The 16,565-nt window shown below is 55.3% G+C and overlaps 1 protein-coding gene across 2 annotated transcripts in view; it reads left to right on the top strand.

The window, feature by feature from the left end:
• Nucleotides 1-16,565, top strand: part of SHANK1 (SH3 and multiple ankyrin repeat domains 1) — a gene marked incomplete at both ends in the record, with an annotated part of 42,981 nt that overhangs the window by 19,414 nt on the left and 7,002 nt on the right. The window contains 8 exons of one of the 2 annotated variants that reach the window (XM_079723037.1): nt 5,046-5,128; nt 5,344-5,468; nt 6,070-6,205; nt 6,490-6,570; nt 7,114-7,137; nt 7,346-7,414; nt 7,850-7,968; nt 15,988-16,084. In XM_079723037.1, coding sequence (XP_079579163.1) covers nt 5,046-5,128; nt 5,344-5,468; nt 6,070-6,205; nt 6,490-6,570; nt 7,114-7,137; nt 7,346-7,414; nt 7,850-7,968; nt 15,988-16,084 — 734 coding nt within the window. The remainder of the gene's footprint in view (nt 1-5,045; nt 5,129-5,343; nt 5,469-6,069; nt 6,206-6,489; nt 6,571-7,113; nt 7,138-7,345; nt 7,415-7,849; nt 7,969-15,987; nt 16,085-16,565) is intronic. The other variant, XM_079723038.1, reaches the window with a different exon arrangement.

Genomic DNA, 16,565 nt, shown 5'->3' with positions numbered 1-16,565 from the left:
GACCCCTCGTCTCTACCCTTCTTTTTCTCATCCCCCTCCCTGGGCCTCTCTTCCCGAGCACCCCGCAACACAAACACACACACACGCACACACACACACACACACACTCTCCAGGCCCCTCGCAGGCCCTTCCAGGCCCCCTTCAGCTCTTCCTCCAAGACCTCCCTCCAAGGGAGGCCCTCCAAACGGACGCCACTCCGGGTTTCGGGCCCCACTTGTCCTTTCTGCCCCCTTAGCGCCCCCATTCTGGAGCCCTCCGCTCAGGCACCTACACCCCAGGCCCGCGTTTCTCTGATTCCTGTATCCCCGCACCCCTTCAAGGAGTTGGCAAGTCCCCCCATTCATACCCCTCTCTCCCATTCACAGTCACTCCCCCCCATCACACACGCATCCCGCCCCCGGCCTCCCCTCCCCTCCCCTCCTCTTTTTCCGCTGCGTGTCACTGTGAGACCGTGTGTGTGTCCCTGTGTTGGTGTGCGTGCGTGTGTGCCTGCCTGCAGCCCTCTGTGTGTGTGTGTGTGTGTGTGTGTGAGAGAGAGAGAGAGAGAGAGAGAGAGAGGGATGGAGAGACGGTGGGCTTCCAGCCCACCCCCCAACTGTGTCCATCTGGGTGTCCCTGTTTGACGGCGTCTGTCTCTGTGTGTGACTTGGAGCGACAGCAAGGCTGTCTAGGGACTCGTGTGCGTTTGTGTGTGTTTGGGGGGGGGTCTGTCCCAGGGACTGCGGCTACGTTTCCCAACACCCACCCTCCTTTGCCAGGGCAGTCCTCTCCCCGACAGCTCCCCCCTTCACCAGTGACTCCGTGGGTCTCCATCCCCATGCGCCCCTCTCCCTGCCCCCTGGGGGTCTATGCGTGTGTGGGGCACGTGTGCTGAGACACGGCTGAGCTTCTGCCCCGGGAGCTGCATGGGCCTGTGTGTGCCGCTTCTCAGCATGGGAGGGGGCTGGCTTCCCCGCGTGGGGGCCTGTGTGCAGGCCCTGGAGAGGCCGGCGGAGATGGGTACGCGGGGAGGGGCTGAGTACCAGAGGGGGGCGCTATGTACAGCAGCAGGCTCTGGGCTGTGGGATGCTGGGTGTGTGAGAGGGACCTTCAGGGTGGGGGTGGAGGGAGTCGATGCTGCTGCAGTCTCTGTGTGTGGGATCTGGTGAACAAGAGCTGGCCGCTGAGCTCCGGAGGCCGCTCAGGGTCGCCGAGGGATGGCTTGGGGGAGAGCATTGTGCGCGCTCTTGCAGGGCAGGTAGTCGGCAGTACGGAGCATGAATGGGGTGCTGCGTGGGTGGCGAACACTAGGGCAGGGGTGGGGTTAGAGGGTCTGGGTAGGAGGGCGACAGGATGAGAATGGAACGGCGGGGGGGGGACACTGAAGTGGGGGGAAATGGGGAACACCAGAGCATAGAGCGGGTGTGGAGTGTGCGGAGAAATGGGGTAAGGAGGGAATGCAGGGAATGTGAAGAGAATTGGGGGGTGGGGATTTAGGAGTTTAAGGAGAGCACAGACAGAGGATGCAGGGAATGTAAATGAAATGCAGCTGCAAGTAAAAGGGGGCGGAAGGAAGGGTGTGTGATGAAGTGAATTGAGGCTGCAAAAGTAGGAGGAGGCTTCCACGGACGAGAATGGAAGGGGGGAGCTGGGGAGTATGAAGGAAGCCTAGGATGCTGTAGGGGACACAGTGGAGGTTCTCTACAGAGGCTCGAGAGGATGTGGGAGGGAGGAGGGCAAAGGAGGGGGAGAGGTGGCCTGAGAGGGGTGAGGAGGTCACAGAAATCAATGGAAGACACTTTGGGAAAGAGGATGTGGGGTGTGTGAGGGCTTGCGGAAGTGAGGGCTGGTGGGGGGTGGGTTAGGGTCCTCCGGAGCTTTCAGATGATTTGGAGGAGGGGGGATCGGGGTGCAGAGCGAGGTAGGGGCATACACAGGAGTGGGGGAGGAGGAGTACAGAGTTGCAGGAAGCTGTGAGGACAAGAGGGCCACTAGGCAGCTCAAGAAGAATGTACTGGATGAGAGAGACACCACCCAGAGCTGGGATTTGTGTGAGACATTCGTGGGAAGGAGAGAGGCATATGCCCAGGATGGGGAGACTTGAGAGGGAGGGACAGAGGGGGTGCTTCGATGGTCCGGGACTGTTTGGATATTATTGGGGTATAGGGGTTGCCTGCGGGGAATTAAAATCTTGGCTTTGACATTTTTCTGGTGGTGTGAACTTGAGCAAGTTATTTCTCGGTGCCTCAGTTTCCTCATCTATAAAACGCAAATGATAACAGTCAACCCCTCCCAGGGGTGTTGTAAGGACTGAGTGAATAAATAGATGTAAAGTGCTTGGAATGCCATCTGGCATTCAGCAATGGTTCAATAGATGTTACTCCTTGTTGTGTTACTGGCATAGCCTGGGATAAATTTCAGGCACTGGAGGGGCACGTGCATGGTGAATTTGGGACAGATGTCTTTGTGCTGGGGTATGTGGGTGCAGTGGAGTGGAGGGTATTACTACTGAGTTACCCAGGTATTTTCTGGGGAATCGTTGAAGACTTTTGTTCGCTGTGTGAGCTCAGGCAAGTTGCTTAACCTTTCTGTGCTTCCGCTTCCTCACTTGTAAAGCAGAAATGGTACTCACACCTACCTAGAGGCTGACTGTGAGAGACAATTAAGTCACTTACCCGTGAGGGGTTTCAAATACTGCCTCGCACATAGCAAGTGCTTCTTCTTGGCATCTAAAGGATATGGGAGTTTTGTTGAATTGTATGGGGGATGGGATGTTTGGGGAAGGCTTATGTATGAAGAGTGAGGAGAATGTGTGGGTGAGAGATTCCAGGGGCAGGGGGAAATTGGGGGAAAAGTAGGGGTTTGTGGCATGCATGAAGGCAAGTGAAACTGCTGTAAGTGAGGAATAAAGGGGATCTGAAGAGCATTACTGGCCGCTGGGGGGACCCTGGAGATCTGGAAGGGCTATGGGGGTGGCAAGGATATGAGGGCTCAAAGGAGCACGTCAGGTTATGCCGTGGGCACAGAGGTGGGGACAAGGATGCCACAGAGCTCATGGTCAGGAGTAGGCAGCTCTGACTTCTCAACCAATTTCTGTCAGCCCTGTCCACTCGCTCTTGGAGCCTTCTTTGCCTCTTTCCTCCCCTCCTCTCCCCTCCCCCATCCCTTTCAACCCCTTCCCTCCGTCTCTTCCAACATCCCCTCTACCCAGCTACAAAGGTGGCTGGTGCCCGGGTTGAATATAAGGTCAGGAAGACATAGCGGGTATGGTGTAGACGTGTTTACTGGACCATCGTGAACTTTGAGCAAGGGCAGTTGTGGGCTGTGTCTACACGTGCATGCCTGCCGTTGGACCCACCAGATTATAATCAGGAGGGTGGGAGCAGGGCTGTGCAGACCACTGTCCCTACGGTACCAGTGTATGGATTTGACAGTGGATGTCATGGGGGGTCGTGGGAGTATCCGGCGTGCTTGTGTGTGTGGAGGGAGGGCGGCACCGAAATACAGTAGGAGCACCTTAAGTTTTATTGGCGTGTGCTGGTTTGTGTTCAGGGGGCGTGTTATGGGAATAGACTGAGATCAGAGTGAAGGGGAGTTACTATTGGAGCATACTGGGATGTGCCGGGGTGTTACTGAAATATACTGGAGTATTCGTGGAGGGCTGTTTTGCCAGATCTCTGGGGGTAGGTAATGGGAGTGCGCAGGGAGCCTGCTTGGCTGTTATCGGAGTGTGTTAGGGCCCGTGGGTATTCCTGGGGTATGATGAGGGGGTCTGTGTGTGTGCTGGGCCGGGTTTCTGACCTGACTGCAGGATGCTCTGGATGCAGCAAGGCACGTGTTCTGGTGGCTCTGGGGTGGGGGTGACTGTGGGTATTCTGACACGCCTGGAACCAGGGTGTCTGGGTATTCCTGCTGTATACTGGGGTGCCTGGAATGGAATGGATGTGTAATCCTGATGTACACAGTGGTGACGTCTAGGGTTTGGGGCTGTTATCTGGGTGAGCCCCGGGCGGCTGTTGAGATACACGGAATAGGTTTGAGTTTAACTGAACTTTGCCGGGTATGTGAGCCTTGCCTAAATGTGCTGGTGGGCTTTGGAGGCCTTACTGGGGACCATCCACATATTCACACGCAGTTTGCATTTTGCTAGAATCTACCGACTGCTTGAAGGAGGCACATTTGAGATATACTGGGAAATAGATGTCAGCGCTGTCCGCTAGAATTTTCTGCGGCGACGGAGATGTTCTGTATCTGTGCTGTCCAGCGTGGTAGCCACTAGCCTCATGTGGCTGCCAGGCACTTGGAAACGTGGCTAGTGAGACTGGGGAACTGAATTTTTCAATTTAATTTTTAATTAATTTGCATATAAATAGACACAGGCAGCTAGTGGCCACCATATTGGGCAATGCTGAATAAGCAATGTTACAATATGTCTGGGGACCTGGGGAGTTGTTACTGTAGCATATATATAGTCAAGGAGTTGGGAGAGGTATTATCCAAGTACATGTGTCCTCTAGACCAAAAGACTTGACCGAAGACAGCGAATGAATTCTATGGCGCATGTGCTACGGTACCCAGCACTGAGCCGAATACTATATATACTATATATAGGGAACTTCCACAGCGACCCCATCAGGTGGAGCCTGTTATTGTCCCGCCTTACAGATGAGGAAACTGAGGCCCCAAAGGTTTAAGTCGTGGGCCCAAGGTCACAGACAGAAAGTGGCTAGCAGGGACTCCAGCCAGGCTGTCTGGTGATCTGGCAGTTTAGCTCTCCGTTCCCCACACTGTGCTTTGCTGAATGGATGGGTGGATGGATGCACCGATGGATGAATGAGGAAAGACTGAGTGGGAGAGCGAGCGCTCTGGGCTCTGAGGGGGAGGCTTGTCAGGGCTGCTGCGAGCATACACACGTGGAGTGGGTGAGGAAGCTCCTCGGAGGGGGAGTGACTGGTTCTGGAGCTTGGGCTCAGGTCACCAGGTGGCTGGTGGGGCACGGGCTCTGGGTCTCATGATCCCTTCTCCACCCGCCCCACCCCGGCCCCTCCCCCACCCTCCCTGCCAGTGATTACGTCATCAAGGAGAAGACAGTTCTGCTGCAGAAGAAGGACAGTGAGGGGTTTGGGTTCGTGCTCCGCGGGGCCAAGGGTGAGTGGCGGCCGGGGAGGGGGCGGGAGAAGGGCTCTCTGACCCAGGGGGAAGGACAGGGAAAGGGACCCCAGCCTGCCCACCACCCCACCCCACCCCAGGGTGCTGGTCCCGCAGCTACGGTGAGGCCTCCGTGACTTGGGTCTGAGCCCCACCCCCTGCTCGGCCTCTCCACCCCCTCCCCTCCGACCCCGCCGGCTCCTCCCCATCTGCAGCGCAGACCCCCATCGAGGAGTTCACCCCCACCCCGGCCTTCCCGGCGCTGCAGTATCTGGAGTCGGTGGACGAGGGTGGCGTGGCATGGCGAGCTGGACTGCGAATGGGAGACTTCCTCATTGAGGTGAGTCCCGGCCCCCAGCCCCAAAGGCCTCTCCAAAGACCCTACCCCTGGCCCACCTTCCACAGACACCGCGCTCTCCTCTGGGCCCCTAGCCACAAATCCTCAGACCCCTCGTGATCTATGCCAGGACGCGGCTGCCCAAATCCAGATTCTCCTTTGGCACCAAAGCTTCCCAACCCCGCCCCCTCCCCCCCCAACCCCGCAGCCAGCCTCTGCTTCTTCAGTGACTCCATCTGAAAGCCTTTCTGAAGTATCTCAGATGACAGAGCTGTTCCCCGCCCCCCCCCGCCAGGGCACGCGCTTGAACACACACACACACACACACACACACACACACACACACACAATGCTGGAGGGCAAGGAGGGAGAGAGAGGCAAATAGGGTGGCCGCAGCCCCTTCCCCAACCCTGAGGCCAGGAGAGTTACAGGAACAGAGAGTTGGGGGCTTGCAAGGCAGAGGAGGGTCAAGGGGAGAGAAGGGTGACCGACAGTGCCACATACGGGACAAGGCAGGAGGAGGCCACTTCGACGGGGACCCTGAAGTGGAAAGCATCCCTCCCCTCACCTACTGGGTGTGCTCTGGGGGGTGTCTGTGCCACAGGTGAACGGGCAGAACGTGGTGAAGGTCGGCCACCGGCAGGTGGTGAACATGATACGCCAAGGGGGCAACACGCTGATGGTCAAGGTGGTGATGGTCACCAGGCACCCGGACATGGACGAGGCTGTTCATAAGAAAGGTGCTCCGCCCCCCACTTGTGTGGCCGGGCCCGGGTCCCCCGCTGCTACTAGACCACAATCCTCAGGGAGCCCTAATGGCCCAATGGTCCCCCCCACCAGCAGCAGCAGCGTTCCCTCCGCCAGGGCTGCTGGTTCAGGACCCTCTGGAGAGGAACTGAGTGAGGGCTCAACATGCGGATGGCACCTCTTCTCCGAGCTCTGGGAGCGCCGCGGTGCTGAGCGGGGGGCAGGTCACGGGCTTTCCTTCCAGGGTACTGACGCCTGACCCCGCTCGTTCTTCCAGCACCGCCGCAGGCTAAGCGGCTCCCGCCTCCAACCATCTCCCTGCGTTCCAAGTCCATGACCTCAGAGCTGGAGGAGATGGGTGAGCTTTGCGGGGCTGCTGGGGCCCAGGTGCTGCGGACGGAAAGGGGCAGCGGGAGGCTGGACCATCCCTTGAGTTCGTTAGTGTTGTAGTGACCAGGGGTCCTCGTCCTGGTCCTGTCCCCCAGTCCATGGGTCAGACTCTCTCTGGCCTGCGTGTGTGTCGCTGGGAAAGGGCGTCTGAGAGCCGACTTTCCTTCGTCCTCTTACATCTGTTTCTGTGTCGGGGTCTCTGTCGGCGTCCGTACGTTCCTCTCTGCGGGTCCCTGTTTCCTTCCTAGCCCCTCCCGCTCTGTTCCACCTGAACCCCACCGCCATTCTCCATCTCTCCCTCCACCAGCTCCCCTCACTCCCACTAACAGAAAGGAAGGCGAGCCCCTCCCTCCAGACGGGGCTGTTGCCCCTGCCCGGGGGCGGATCAGGCAGCTAGCTGACCGCCCTCACCCCAGGGCCCTGAGGGAGGCGGGCGTTCCAGAAAGGGGGTCCCTCGCCTCCCCCTGAAGTCCTAACTCTTCGCTCCTCTACTGCCTCTCCCCCGGGCTAGTCTCGCCCTGGAAGAAGAAGAGTGGTGAGTGGGCACAGGACTGGCGGGAGGGCCCCCGTCCCCATCCCGCCGGCGGACTCGCCCCTCCCCCATCCCGGCCCCTCACTGCCCACTCGCGCTTGCGCACGCCTGCTGGCCACGCCCGCTGGCCACGCCCGCTGGCCGAGCCCGCTCCGCCCCGCCCTCCGGGGGGCGCCCCTGGGCTTCATCCGCATCCTTTCTTTGCCCACAGAGTACGAGCAGCAACCTGCGCCGGTGCCCAGCATGGAGAAAAAGCGGACCGTGTATCAGATGGCTCTCAGTAAGATGGCCCAGGGCCCCGACCCCACACCCCCGGGGGTGCCGCATCCGCTCCATCCCTCTGCAGGCCCGCGCCCCCTTCAGCCACCCGCCCCCGCACTGATCACCTTCACGCCTCAACTTGGCCCCAGCCATCGAGTCTGAGTTCCCAGCTCTGTTTTGAGCCTCTCCGCACTGCCTTCTGCCTCCCTTCGACCCTCCCTCACACGATGGCTGTCCTATTCACCGCCCTCACCCCTTCCCATCACTGGGTCCTGCCTGCCGGGCTGGAGACTGTGTCTCCAAGCAGGGCCGTCGGGCCACCGGGAGGGAGACAAGGGTGCCCTTTTCTGGTTCACACAAGACACTGAGTGGGCTCCCGGCAGCTGTGTCTCTGCGCCAGGCCAAAGCAAACCTCATTTCTCTGGCTCTCCGTCCCTCTTCCGCCTCCCCCTAGACAAACTGGATGAAATTTTGGCGGCAGCTCAGCAGACCATCAGTGCAAGTGAGAGTCCTGGGCCTGGTGGCCTCGCGTCCCTGGGCAAACACCGACCCAAAGGCTTCTTTGCCACTGAGGTAGGCAGCCTGGTCTGGGGAGCTGGGCCCTTGGGGGGAAGGAAGCTTGAGGGCTGCACAGGGCAGCTTGGAGCCTTTACCTCTCTCCTTGCAAATCCTTCCTCACTCCCCGGTGTTTCATGCCCGTCCTACGGGTTCCCTCCTTTCTCCCCACTCTGGGCGTCCCCTTTCCTCCCAGCCCATCCTCTTCCTCCTTGTTGTCCCCCCAGATCCCATCTCTCTCACCTCCCTCCACTCTCCATGCTCTCTTGCCCAGCTCTTTCTGTTCATCTCCATCCCACCTCAGGGGTCTGAGGGAAGGTAAAACGATGTCACGGATGGCGCTCCCTGGCCCAGGCACAGTGCATAATAATAGGTGCTCAACAAGTGGTAGTTATTAAAATATTAATTATCATCTCTGTCTGCGCTCTGCCTGCTAACCTATAGTGGGTGTTGATCACATTTCTGACGCTACGTTTCTACGTGGCTTATCTCATTCATTCCTTGGAATCATCCTGGGAGGTACACTCGGTTGTGATACAGAAGGGAAACTGAGGCTCAGAGAGGGAGCCGGGATTTCAACCCCAGGCAGTCAGGCAACTGGATCCGTGGTCCAGCCACGGCCCTGGCTCTTCGGGTGGGGACCTGCTGGGCCCTTCCTGGCTGCCCTCCTCACTAGACTGTGCCCCTTCATGGGGACACATCCCCCACCAGCCCTGCCAGTGCTTTCCCCTCTCCACCCTCCAGAGGCCACATGGGGCCCTACCTCTGTCTCAGCACTTCCTTCTTCTCTGCCCAGGCCCTGCCCTCTGACCCCACCCTCTGACTCCCTCTTTTTACAGGCCACACCCACCACTGGTGACCAAGGGACCACTGACTCTAAAACTGGGTGCTTTGACTTTTGCGGGACCATGGACCCCTTTGGCAGGCTGGCATCGTCCTCATAATAATGCTTATAAATGCATAAAATAAAACATAATTCGTAAGGGTCAAGAACAGTACATAACCGTGGGGAGTGACAGTGGAAGGGTGTAGCCTCACGAGGGCAGTGCAAGCCTGAGCAAAGAGTTCAGCTCTTGTGAGTGGATGAAGTTAGGCTACAAGTCCCTTGAACCAAAAATAAAATTTAAAAAAATACATGAGATAACAAAAGAAGCCAGTTACACTGAAATACAGTTATCAGGATATTTTTTGAAAGCAAAATTTGCGATATAGTAATGTCGGTGCCTTTTCTTCACCGTGGTAGCCAGAAAGATCTGGTGGTGGATCCTGACTACTCTAATTTCGAAGTCCTAAGAAGCATAAACACTATTTAGGGAAATCTGCAGCCTCTGCAGTGAAGGATACAGAAATACCTGTGATTTCTGTTGGGGATACAGTCACAGGTTTTGCTAAGACTGACGTGGGCTGTTACCTACATCCTTAATTGAGAAAATGTTGTGTTTTAGTTGGAGAATAATGAAAATAAAGACGTAGGGTTTTTCTCCCCATCCAAGTAAGCATGCGGGGCGCCCCTGAAATCTATCCTTAGCCCTCTTAAGGGCTCAACCACCTATTCTAGAAGGCCTAGTACTTTTTTAAAAAGTAACTAATTAATTAATTAATTTATTTATTGGCTTCGTTGGGTCTTTGTTGCTGCACGCAGGCTTTCTTTGGTTCCGTCGAGCGGGGGGCTACTCTTCGTTGTGGTGCGCGGGCTTCTCGTTGTGGTGGCTTCTCTTGTTGCGGAGCACGGGCTCTAGGTTCGCAGGCTTCAGTAGTTGTGGCACGTGGGCTCAGTAGCTGTGGCTTGCGGGCTCTAGAGCGCAGGCTCAGTAGTTGTGGCGCACGGGCTTAGTTGCTCCGCGGCATGTGAGATCTTCCCGGACCAGGGCTCAAACCCGCGTCCCCTGCATTGGCAGGCGGATTCTTAACCACTGCGCCACCAGGGAAGCCCCCTAGTACTTTTACAAGAGCCAAAAATGCAGGTGGCAAATTTTGTATCGATACTCCTAGAATTTCTCCCAGATTTAGAGGCAGAGGGTGCTTGGCCACTTCTCAGGGCTCGGCAGAGGGCCCTGCACGCAGGAGCCCTCACTTCACACCCGTCCTTGGCTTTGTGAGGAATTTGAAATCTCTGGGCCTATTAGGGTCATCTTCCATGCCCACCTCCCCCCAGGGTCAGTGTAAGGATTAAAAGTCCATAGGTCAGGGGGAGGGATAAATTCAGAGTTTGGGATTAACAGATACACACTACTGTATATAAAATAGATAAACAACAAGGACCTACTGTATAGCACAGGGAACTATATTCAATATCTTGTAATGACCTATGATATAAAAGAACCAGAAAAACTGAACAACTGAATCACTTTGCTGTACACCTTAAACTAACGCAACATTGTAAATCATCTATACTCTGATATATATATAAAAAAAAGTACTGTCCAGAAAAAAAAAGTACATGGGCAGTAGAGCTAGGCAAACATGCCTTCAAAGCCTGACCGCCTCTAACTTACTATGTCGCTTGGCCCACGCTTTTTAATTTCTCTGTGCCTCAGTTTCCTGTTCTGTAACAGGGGTAAAGCCAATCTTGCTGGTTCTTAGGAGGACTGAATGAGATCAGCTTCTAGCACAGAGGCTCTCAAGGGATGGTGAGCCTCCCCGTGCCATAAAAGAACAAACTGGAGACCCTACGGTGACCCCCGCATGCGCCCCAGAGACCCCACAACAACATTCCAGGCTCGGTACGGAGTCTCTACTAACAGGTTAGGGCCAGTCCTGTTTTCATTTATTCAACAAATGCATGGAGTACCCACCAAGTGCCAGGTTGCCAGGGTGCCAGCCCCTCCATGCATGAACCTTCATTACAGGACAGACAAGATCCTGGCTCCAAAGACACCCCCAGGTGGGCCCAGACACTGGCCAATAATATAACCAGCTGCCCGCCTGCCCCCATCTCCTAGAAATGAAACACCTGAGGTCTTCATGGGGCCTCCCTTTCCTCTGGATCCTGGAGGCCAGCGGTCATTTCCCCTTTTCTTCTCCCTCCTGGGGTCTGTCCCTGGGCCTCCCCCAAGCCCTCCCTCTCATGTTAAGGGCTCTCTCTGCCCCCATCTCTGCCCCCACCTCCCACCAGTCACCCTGATCTTTCTCAACCCCTGAGTCAACACAGGGACCCCTCTGTGACCTTCCTGCATCTCCGTGCCTCTCTCAGTGGGTGGTCTTGTTCTCCTCTGGGTCTCCATCTCCCATCTGTTTCGGCTTCTCTCCCCTCTTCACTCTCCCACTTGGACTCCGCTGCACCTAAACCAGGGGGGCAAGCGGGCAGTGTGGAAGCCCAGTGTGGCCCCCCAGGCTCCTTTAACGGGCCTGCACCACCGTGGACAGAGCAAAAGATTGTGCAAGACGCCACTGTTTAAAAACTTAAGGATGGAGAGATTTCAACCCTCCCTGAAAAACACACCTCTGCGTAAAACCTAAGGGGGGCTGGGAGGACCCACTGCACCAGCAGTGAGGATGCAGACCCCAGGCAGATCCGCTGTAGGCCAAGGCCCCTCTTGGGCTCTGTGTCGTCCTAGGGCTCTGCAGTTCATCTGTCTGTCCTCCCCTCTGTGTGGCTTTGGTTTTCTTGGCTACTGTCTGTTACCTGGTGACTGACCTCCCTGGGGTGGGGGGGTGTCCCCTGATCCCCACCTCCCACATCTTGGCCTGGGTGGTCTGGGTTCTGGTTTCAGCCATTCTCTGGACTCAGTTTCTCCCTCTGGTTATTTTTACCGTATCATCTTGGGTGCATCCTCGGCCTCTTCCCCTCCCGGGGCACGTCTGGACCTCCTGGCTGCGTGTCTTTCCCTCCTAGGGTAGCTCTGGCCCTCTCCATGGCAGAATCTCTCAGGACTGCCTTTTTCGCCCTGCCGTGCTGGGTCCCACCTTCTTCCCATGGCTGTCTCATGTCCCCTCCTGTCTCTCCCCACCTCTGTCTTTGTCTTGCTCTATCTCCCCATCTGTCTCCCCCTCCGATCTCTTCCCCCTCACCCCTTTCAGGGGCTGGCTCCCTAACGCGAATTTCCCAGCCTCTAGCCTGTGCACAGCACCAGGGCACACTCTGCCATGGAGGCACCAGACTCACAGCGACCCACGAGGTGGCACAGGAGGAGGGCGGGACCTCTGGTCAACTCGCTGGGGAGGAGTCTGCCCGGCAGTCGGTGACGTCACACGCACCTGGCAGACTCTGATTGGCTGCCCCCTCCGCGCGGGAGAGACGGCTCCCCGTTTGTTGAGGGAGGTCAGCCTGTCTCACCTTGCGTCCGTCCACCCCTCAGGCAGTCGCTCCTAGCCTCCTCAGACGCTATTATGGCTCCTCTGTCAGTCAGACATCTCCTCTGCCGCTATGACCCCTCTTGTGCCAAGCTAACCCATTATTTGATCCCTCTTTTTCCACTTGGAAGGTCTTCTGCCAGTGTGCCAATCGGACGCCTCTCCCTTGAGTCTGGACCCTCTTCAGCTGGGGGAACCCTTCCTCTATCACTCTATTCTGTCCCCTCCCCGTCACTCTGACCCCTCCCCTGTCACTGTGATCCTTCCCCATCGCGCTCTCAAAGGAACGGGACTAGGGTTACGTCATTGGGGTGCTCCCCCCATTTTGTCAAGGTGTCCTTCATTCTACAAATATTTATTGAGCAACTACGATGTACTGGACCTGCTGCTCGGCCCTGGGAGTATAGGAGGGAACCAGCCAAACAAAGTTACCTCCCTTAGAGAATTGACACTGGCGGGGGAGTGGGGGTATTTTGCGGAATTGGGTTCTGCTGTATATAAGAGAAACCCCCAGATAACAGTGGCTTGAACAAACAAATGCTTATATCTCTGTCGTCTTGAACAAGTCTGGAGTAGGGAGTCTGAGGCAGGTGTGGTAGCCTCCATGGTCTTGAAGACCTAGAATTCTTCTCACCCTAGCCACAAAGTCACCTCATAGTCCAAGAGGCTGCTGGAGCTCCAGCTATTGCACCAGCATTCCAGGTAGCAGGAACAAGGAAGAGTGAAAAGGCAGACGTGCAAAGGAGGGCACATTGTTGCTTCTTGGGTTACCTCTGATGAGACTTCCCAGAAGTAACACAACACTTCCACTTATGCATCTGGGCCGGCCTTCGTCCCATGACCACACCTAGCCACAAGGGAGGCTGGGAAATGTAGTCTCTCAATAGGTGCCAAATAAGATTGGGGTTTTCTTATCAAAGAAGAAGAGTAGAATGGGTACTGGGTAGGCTACATGCCCAGGGAGACAGTCAATAAACAAGTAAGCAAATAATTATAACTCTAACCTAGGATAGGTGGAGGAAATTATGATGCAGAGTAATAGAAGGAAGGCTTTCCAGGGAGGAGACATGTGAAGCTACCAGCTCCCACCCAGCGTCACCCTGCTACCACCTGTCTGATGTCATCTCCCACCCCTCAGCCCTTGGCTCACTGGCTTCCTAACTATTCCTTGAACACAGCAGGCTCACTCCCACCTCAGGACCTTTGCACTTCTGCCTGGAATACTCTTCCCCTGGATACATCCCTGGCTCCTTCCTTCAGGAGTTTGCTCAGGCTGTACCCTCTCAGCGGGGTCTTCTTGACTGCCTTATTTTAAATTATAGTCTCCCTCTCTTCTGTCGCTTACCTCCATCTGACCCACGTCGTATTTTACTAATTTATTTTGTTAATAGTCTGCCTGCCCTTCATGTGGGCAGGGACTTTTGTCTGTTTGGTTTACGGCGGCATCTAGAACAGTCCCTGGCATAAATCAGGTGCTCCATAAATATCTGTGGAATGAATGAATGAATGATGCAAACACAGAAATAGTCCCAGTCCAAGGCGAGGGCAGTGAGAGGGGTAGCACAGGTGCATTCTATGATGGGCTAGAGCATCACTGTCCGGTAGAGCTCTCTGTGATGATGGAGATGCTGTCCATCTGCACTGTCCAATATGGCAGCCACCAGCCATGAGTGACAATTGAACACTTGAAATGCGGCCAGTGTGATGGAGGAAGGGAATGTTCAAATTCAGCTTATTTAAATTTATTCAAATTAATTGAAATGTACATCTGAATGGCTAGTGGCCACTGGATTCGGAAGTGCAGGGCTAGAGGAAGGGGGTGGCCAGGCCGGGGTGGGGGCCAGGATGACAAGGAGTTTTCCCTTAGTAGAGAGCGGGGAAGGGATTTTCCAGGCAGAGGGAACAGCGGATGCTGAGGCTCTGAGGTGAGAAACAGCACAGGGAATTCAGAGAACTGGGAGTGGTTACAGCAGGGGGACAGGAGGGGGCGTGGTGGGGAGGTGAGGGCAGTTAGGGTCACACCCCAAAAGTGGGGACCCCATCCAAAGAGGCCTTCCTTTCTATGAACTTCTGGTCTCAAAGACGGAGAAGGAAGACACATGGGGCCACGTGGCGGAAGCAGGGGAGTCGGGGCCCCGGAGGGCCTGACATTGGCTCGTTCATTTGACACAAGCTTACAGAACATCAGGCCTGTTTGGGGACTGGGGACCTAGCAGTGAACCAGACTGATAAAGTCACTACCCTCAGGAAGGTTGCATTATGAGTTCTGTGGGCCTTTGGCACTTTTGCCTTCATGAGCCCCTCCCTCCTAAAAAAAAAAAAAGTTAAAAATCAGTATTTTATGACTGTGTTGATGCAAAGCTGAATATTATCCAGGCTGAATTATAATTATTTTTCCTTCCTATTTGAAAAGAAATTAAAACATTTCCCCTAAAAGTATCGTGGGCCCTTGACCCTGTACCCATGGTGCCTGGGATAATGTCTGGTGCCTTCAGGGAGCTGACATTCTCACCAGGAAGACAGACAGACAGTAAGCAAGAAGTGAGAGAAGTGTCATGAAGAAAACAGGACAGGGAAATGCAGTAGGCAGTGACTGGGAGGGATATTTGAGCAGAGGACATAAAGATGGAAAGGAATCTATGATGATTGGGAGGAAACCATTGCAGAAAGAAGATCCAGGACTTGTAAGTGTCCTAAATCAGGGATGAACCTTGCGGCACTGCAGGAGCAAGAAAAGGTGGGCGTGGTGGGACCAGGGTGGGAGATATAGGCAAGGGCTAGATTATACACGGTGTCTTAATCACCATGATTCTTAATCTAAAATCAGAGCCTGAGATAAGGATGCTTGAGACAATGATTTCCTAAGGGGGAACCTGTAAGGGCATGGTTGAGACAGGATGGGCTACAGAGAAAGTCAGCAACCCTGGTCCCCACTGGAGTTTGCCTTCAGCCTGATCCCTTGGGGAGCTCGGGAGTGTGAATTGCAGGATGGAGAGAATCCCTCCTTAGACCTCCCTGTCAGTTGGCTGCAGGCTGCTCCCAGAAGTGGGGGCGCGTTAACAGCTGGGGCACGTCAACTCCTTTGGAGGGGGAATGATTCTTCAGAGCAAGGGGCAGCCAAGTGTTGCAGGCAGGTGACACTCACAGTGGCTGGGGATGGGCACAGCATCCTGGCTGAGGAGATCTGCGTGGGCACAGGCAGTGTCTACCACAGGGGGCTTTGAAGACCAGACTTGGGAACTTGGATCCCTTCCTAACTGATGTGAGATGCTACTGTAGGATTTTAAGCAGGGCAATAGCATGACCAGAATTTCTTTTAGAAAGATCTCTCTGACTCTTGCGTGGAAAGCAGACCAGGAATGGGTGGCAGGACAGAGGTGGCAGCCAGGAGACAAGGAAAAGGCTACTGCTGTCATCCAGGCAGGCAATGGTGGTAACTTGGACCTGGGCAGTGACAGCAGGGGTGGAGAAAAGTGCCCAGATTGGTGATGGGCTTGGGAAGCGGAGCAGACAGGCTCAGTTGATAATCTGACTTTTCCCCCTCTCTTTCTCCCCGCTGCTGCTGTCAGGACTCAGAAACCTTTCCCTACCCCAGAATTCCCTTCCATCTCCTTCACACACCTCTCCCTTCCTGCAGAGGCTGGGGAAGGAATGGATGGCTGTGTGGGGAATCCATGGATTTTCATGCCCTGAGACTGATTTTTCTCTGCTCTCTATTCTCTCTCCTCCTCTGCCACCCCAAAGTCGAGCTTTGATCCCCACCACCGCTCCCAGCCAAGTTATGAACGTCCTTCCTACCTGCCTCCAGGACCTGGACTCATGCTCCGGCAAAAGTCTATTGGTATGTCACCTGCAAGGGTGGGTGTAAGGGACGCCAGTGGGGAAAGGGGAGGCTGGGAGGGTGACAGTTTACGGGGAAAACAAGAGAGCCTGCGAATGTTCTTTTCTCCTTCCATATGTGACCATCAAGTTGGGCAAAGAGCTCAGGCTTTGTTGCTGGGCAAACCTGGGTTTGAATCCTGGCTCTTGTCCTTCCTGGCTGTGTGACCCAGGGCAGGCAGCCTAGGGCTCTGCATCTAGAAAATGGGGACATCATTGCCCCTGCCTGGATGCAGTTAAGTCGAAACCACCACAGACCCTAGTTCATTCTCTCTTATACCAGACTCCATTCATTCATTCATTCATTCATTCTACAAATGTTTATTGAGCACTACCATATGCCAGACTAAACTGCTGGGGATTTGTCAGGGAACAAAACAGACTAAAGGGTCCTGCCCCCATGGAGCTTACCTTCTAGCTGGGGAACACAGACAACAGATTAT

Source organism: Hyperoodon ampullatus, assembly GCF_949752795.1.
Source record: "Hyperoodon ampullatus genome assembly, chromosome: 18".
Taxonomy (NCBI): domain Eukaryota; kingdom Metazoa; phylum Chordata; class Mammalia; order Artiodactyla; family Ziphiidae; genus Hyperoodon; species Hyperoodon ampullatus.
Note: the sequence above shows the minus strand (reverse complement) of the source record. Positions and strands in the feature narration are given on the sequence as shown.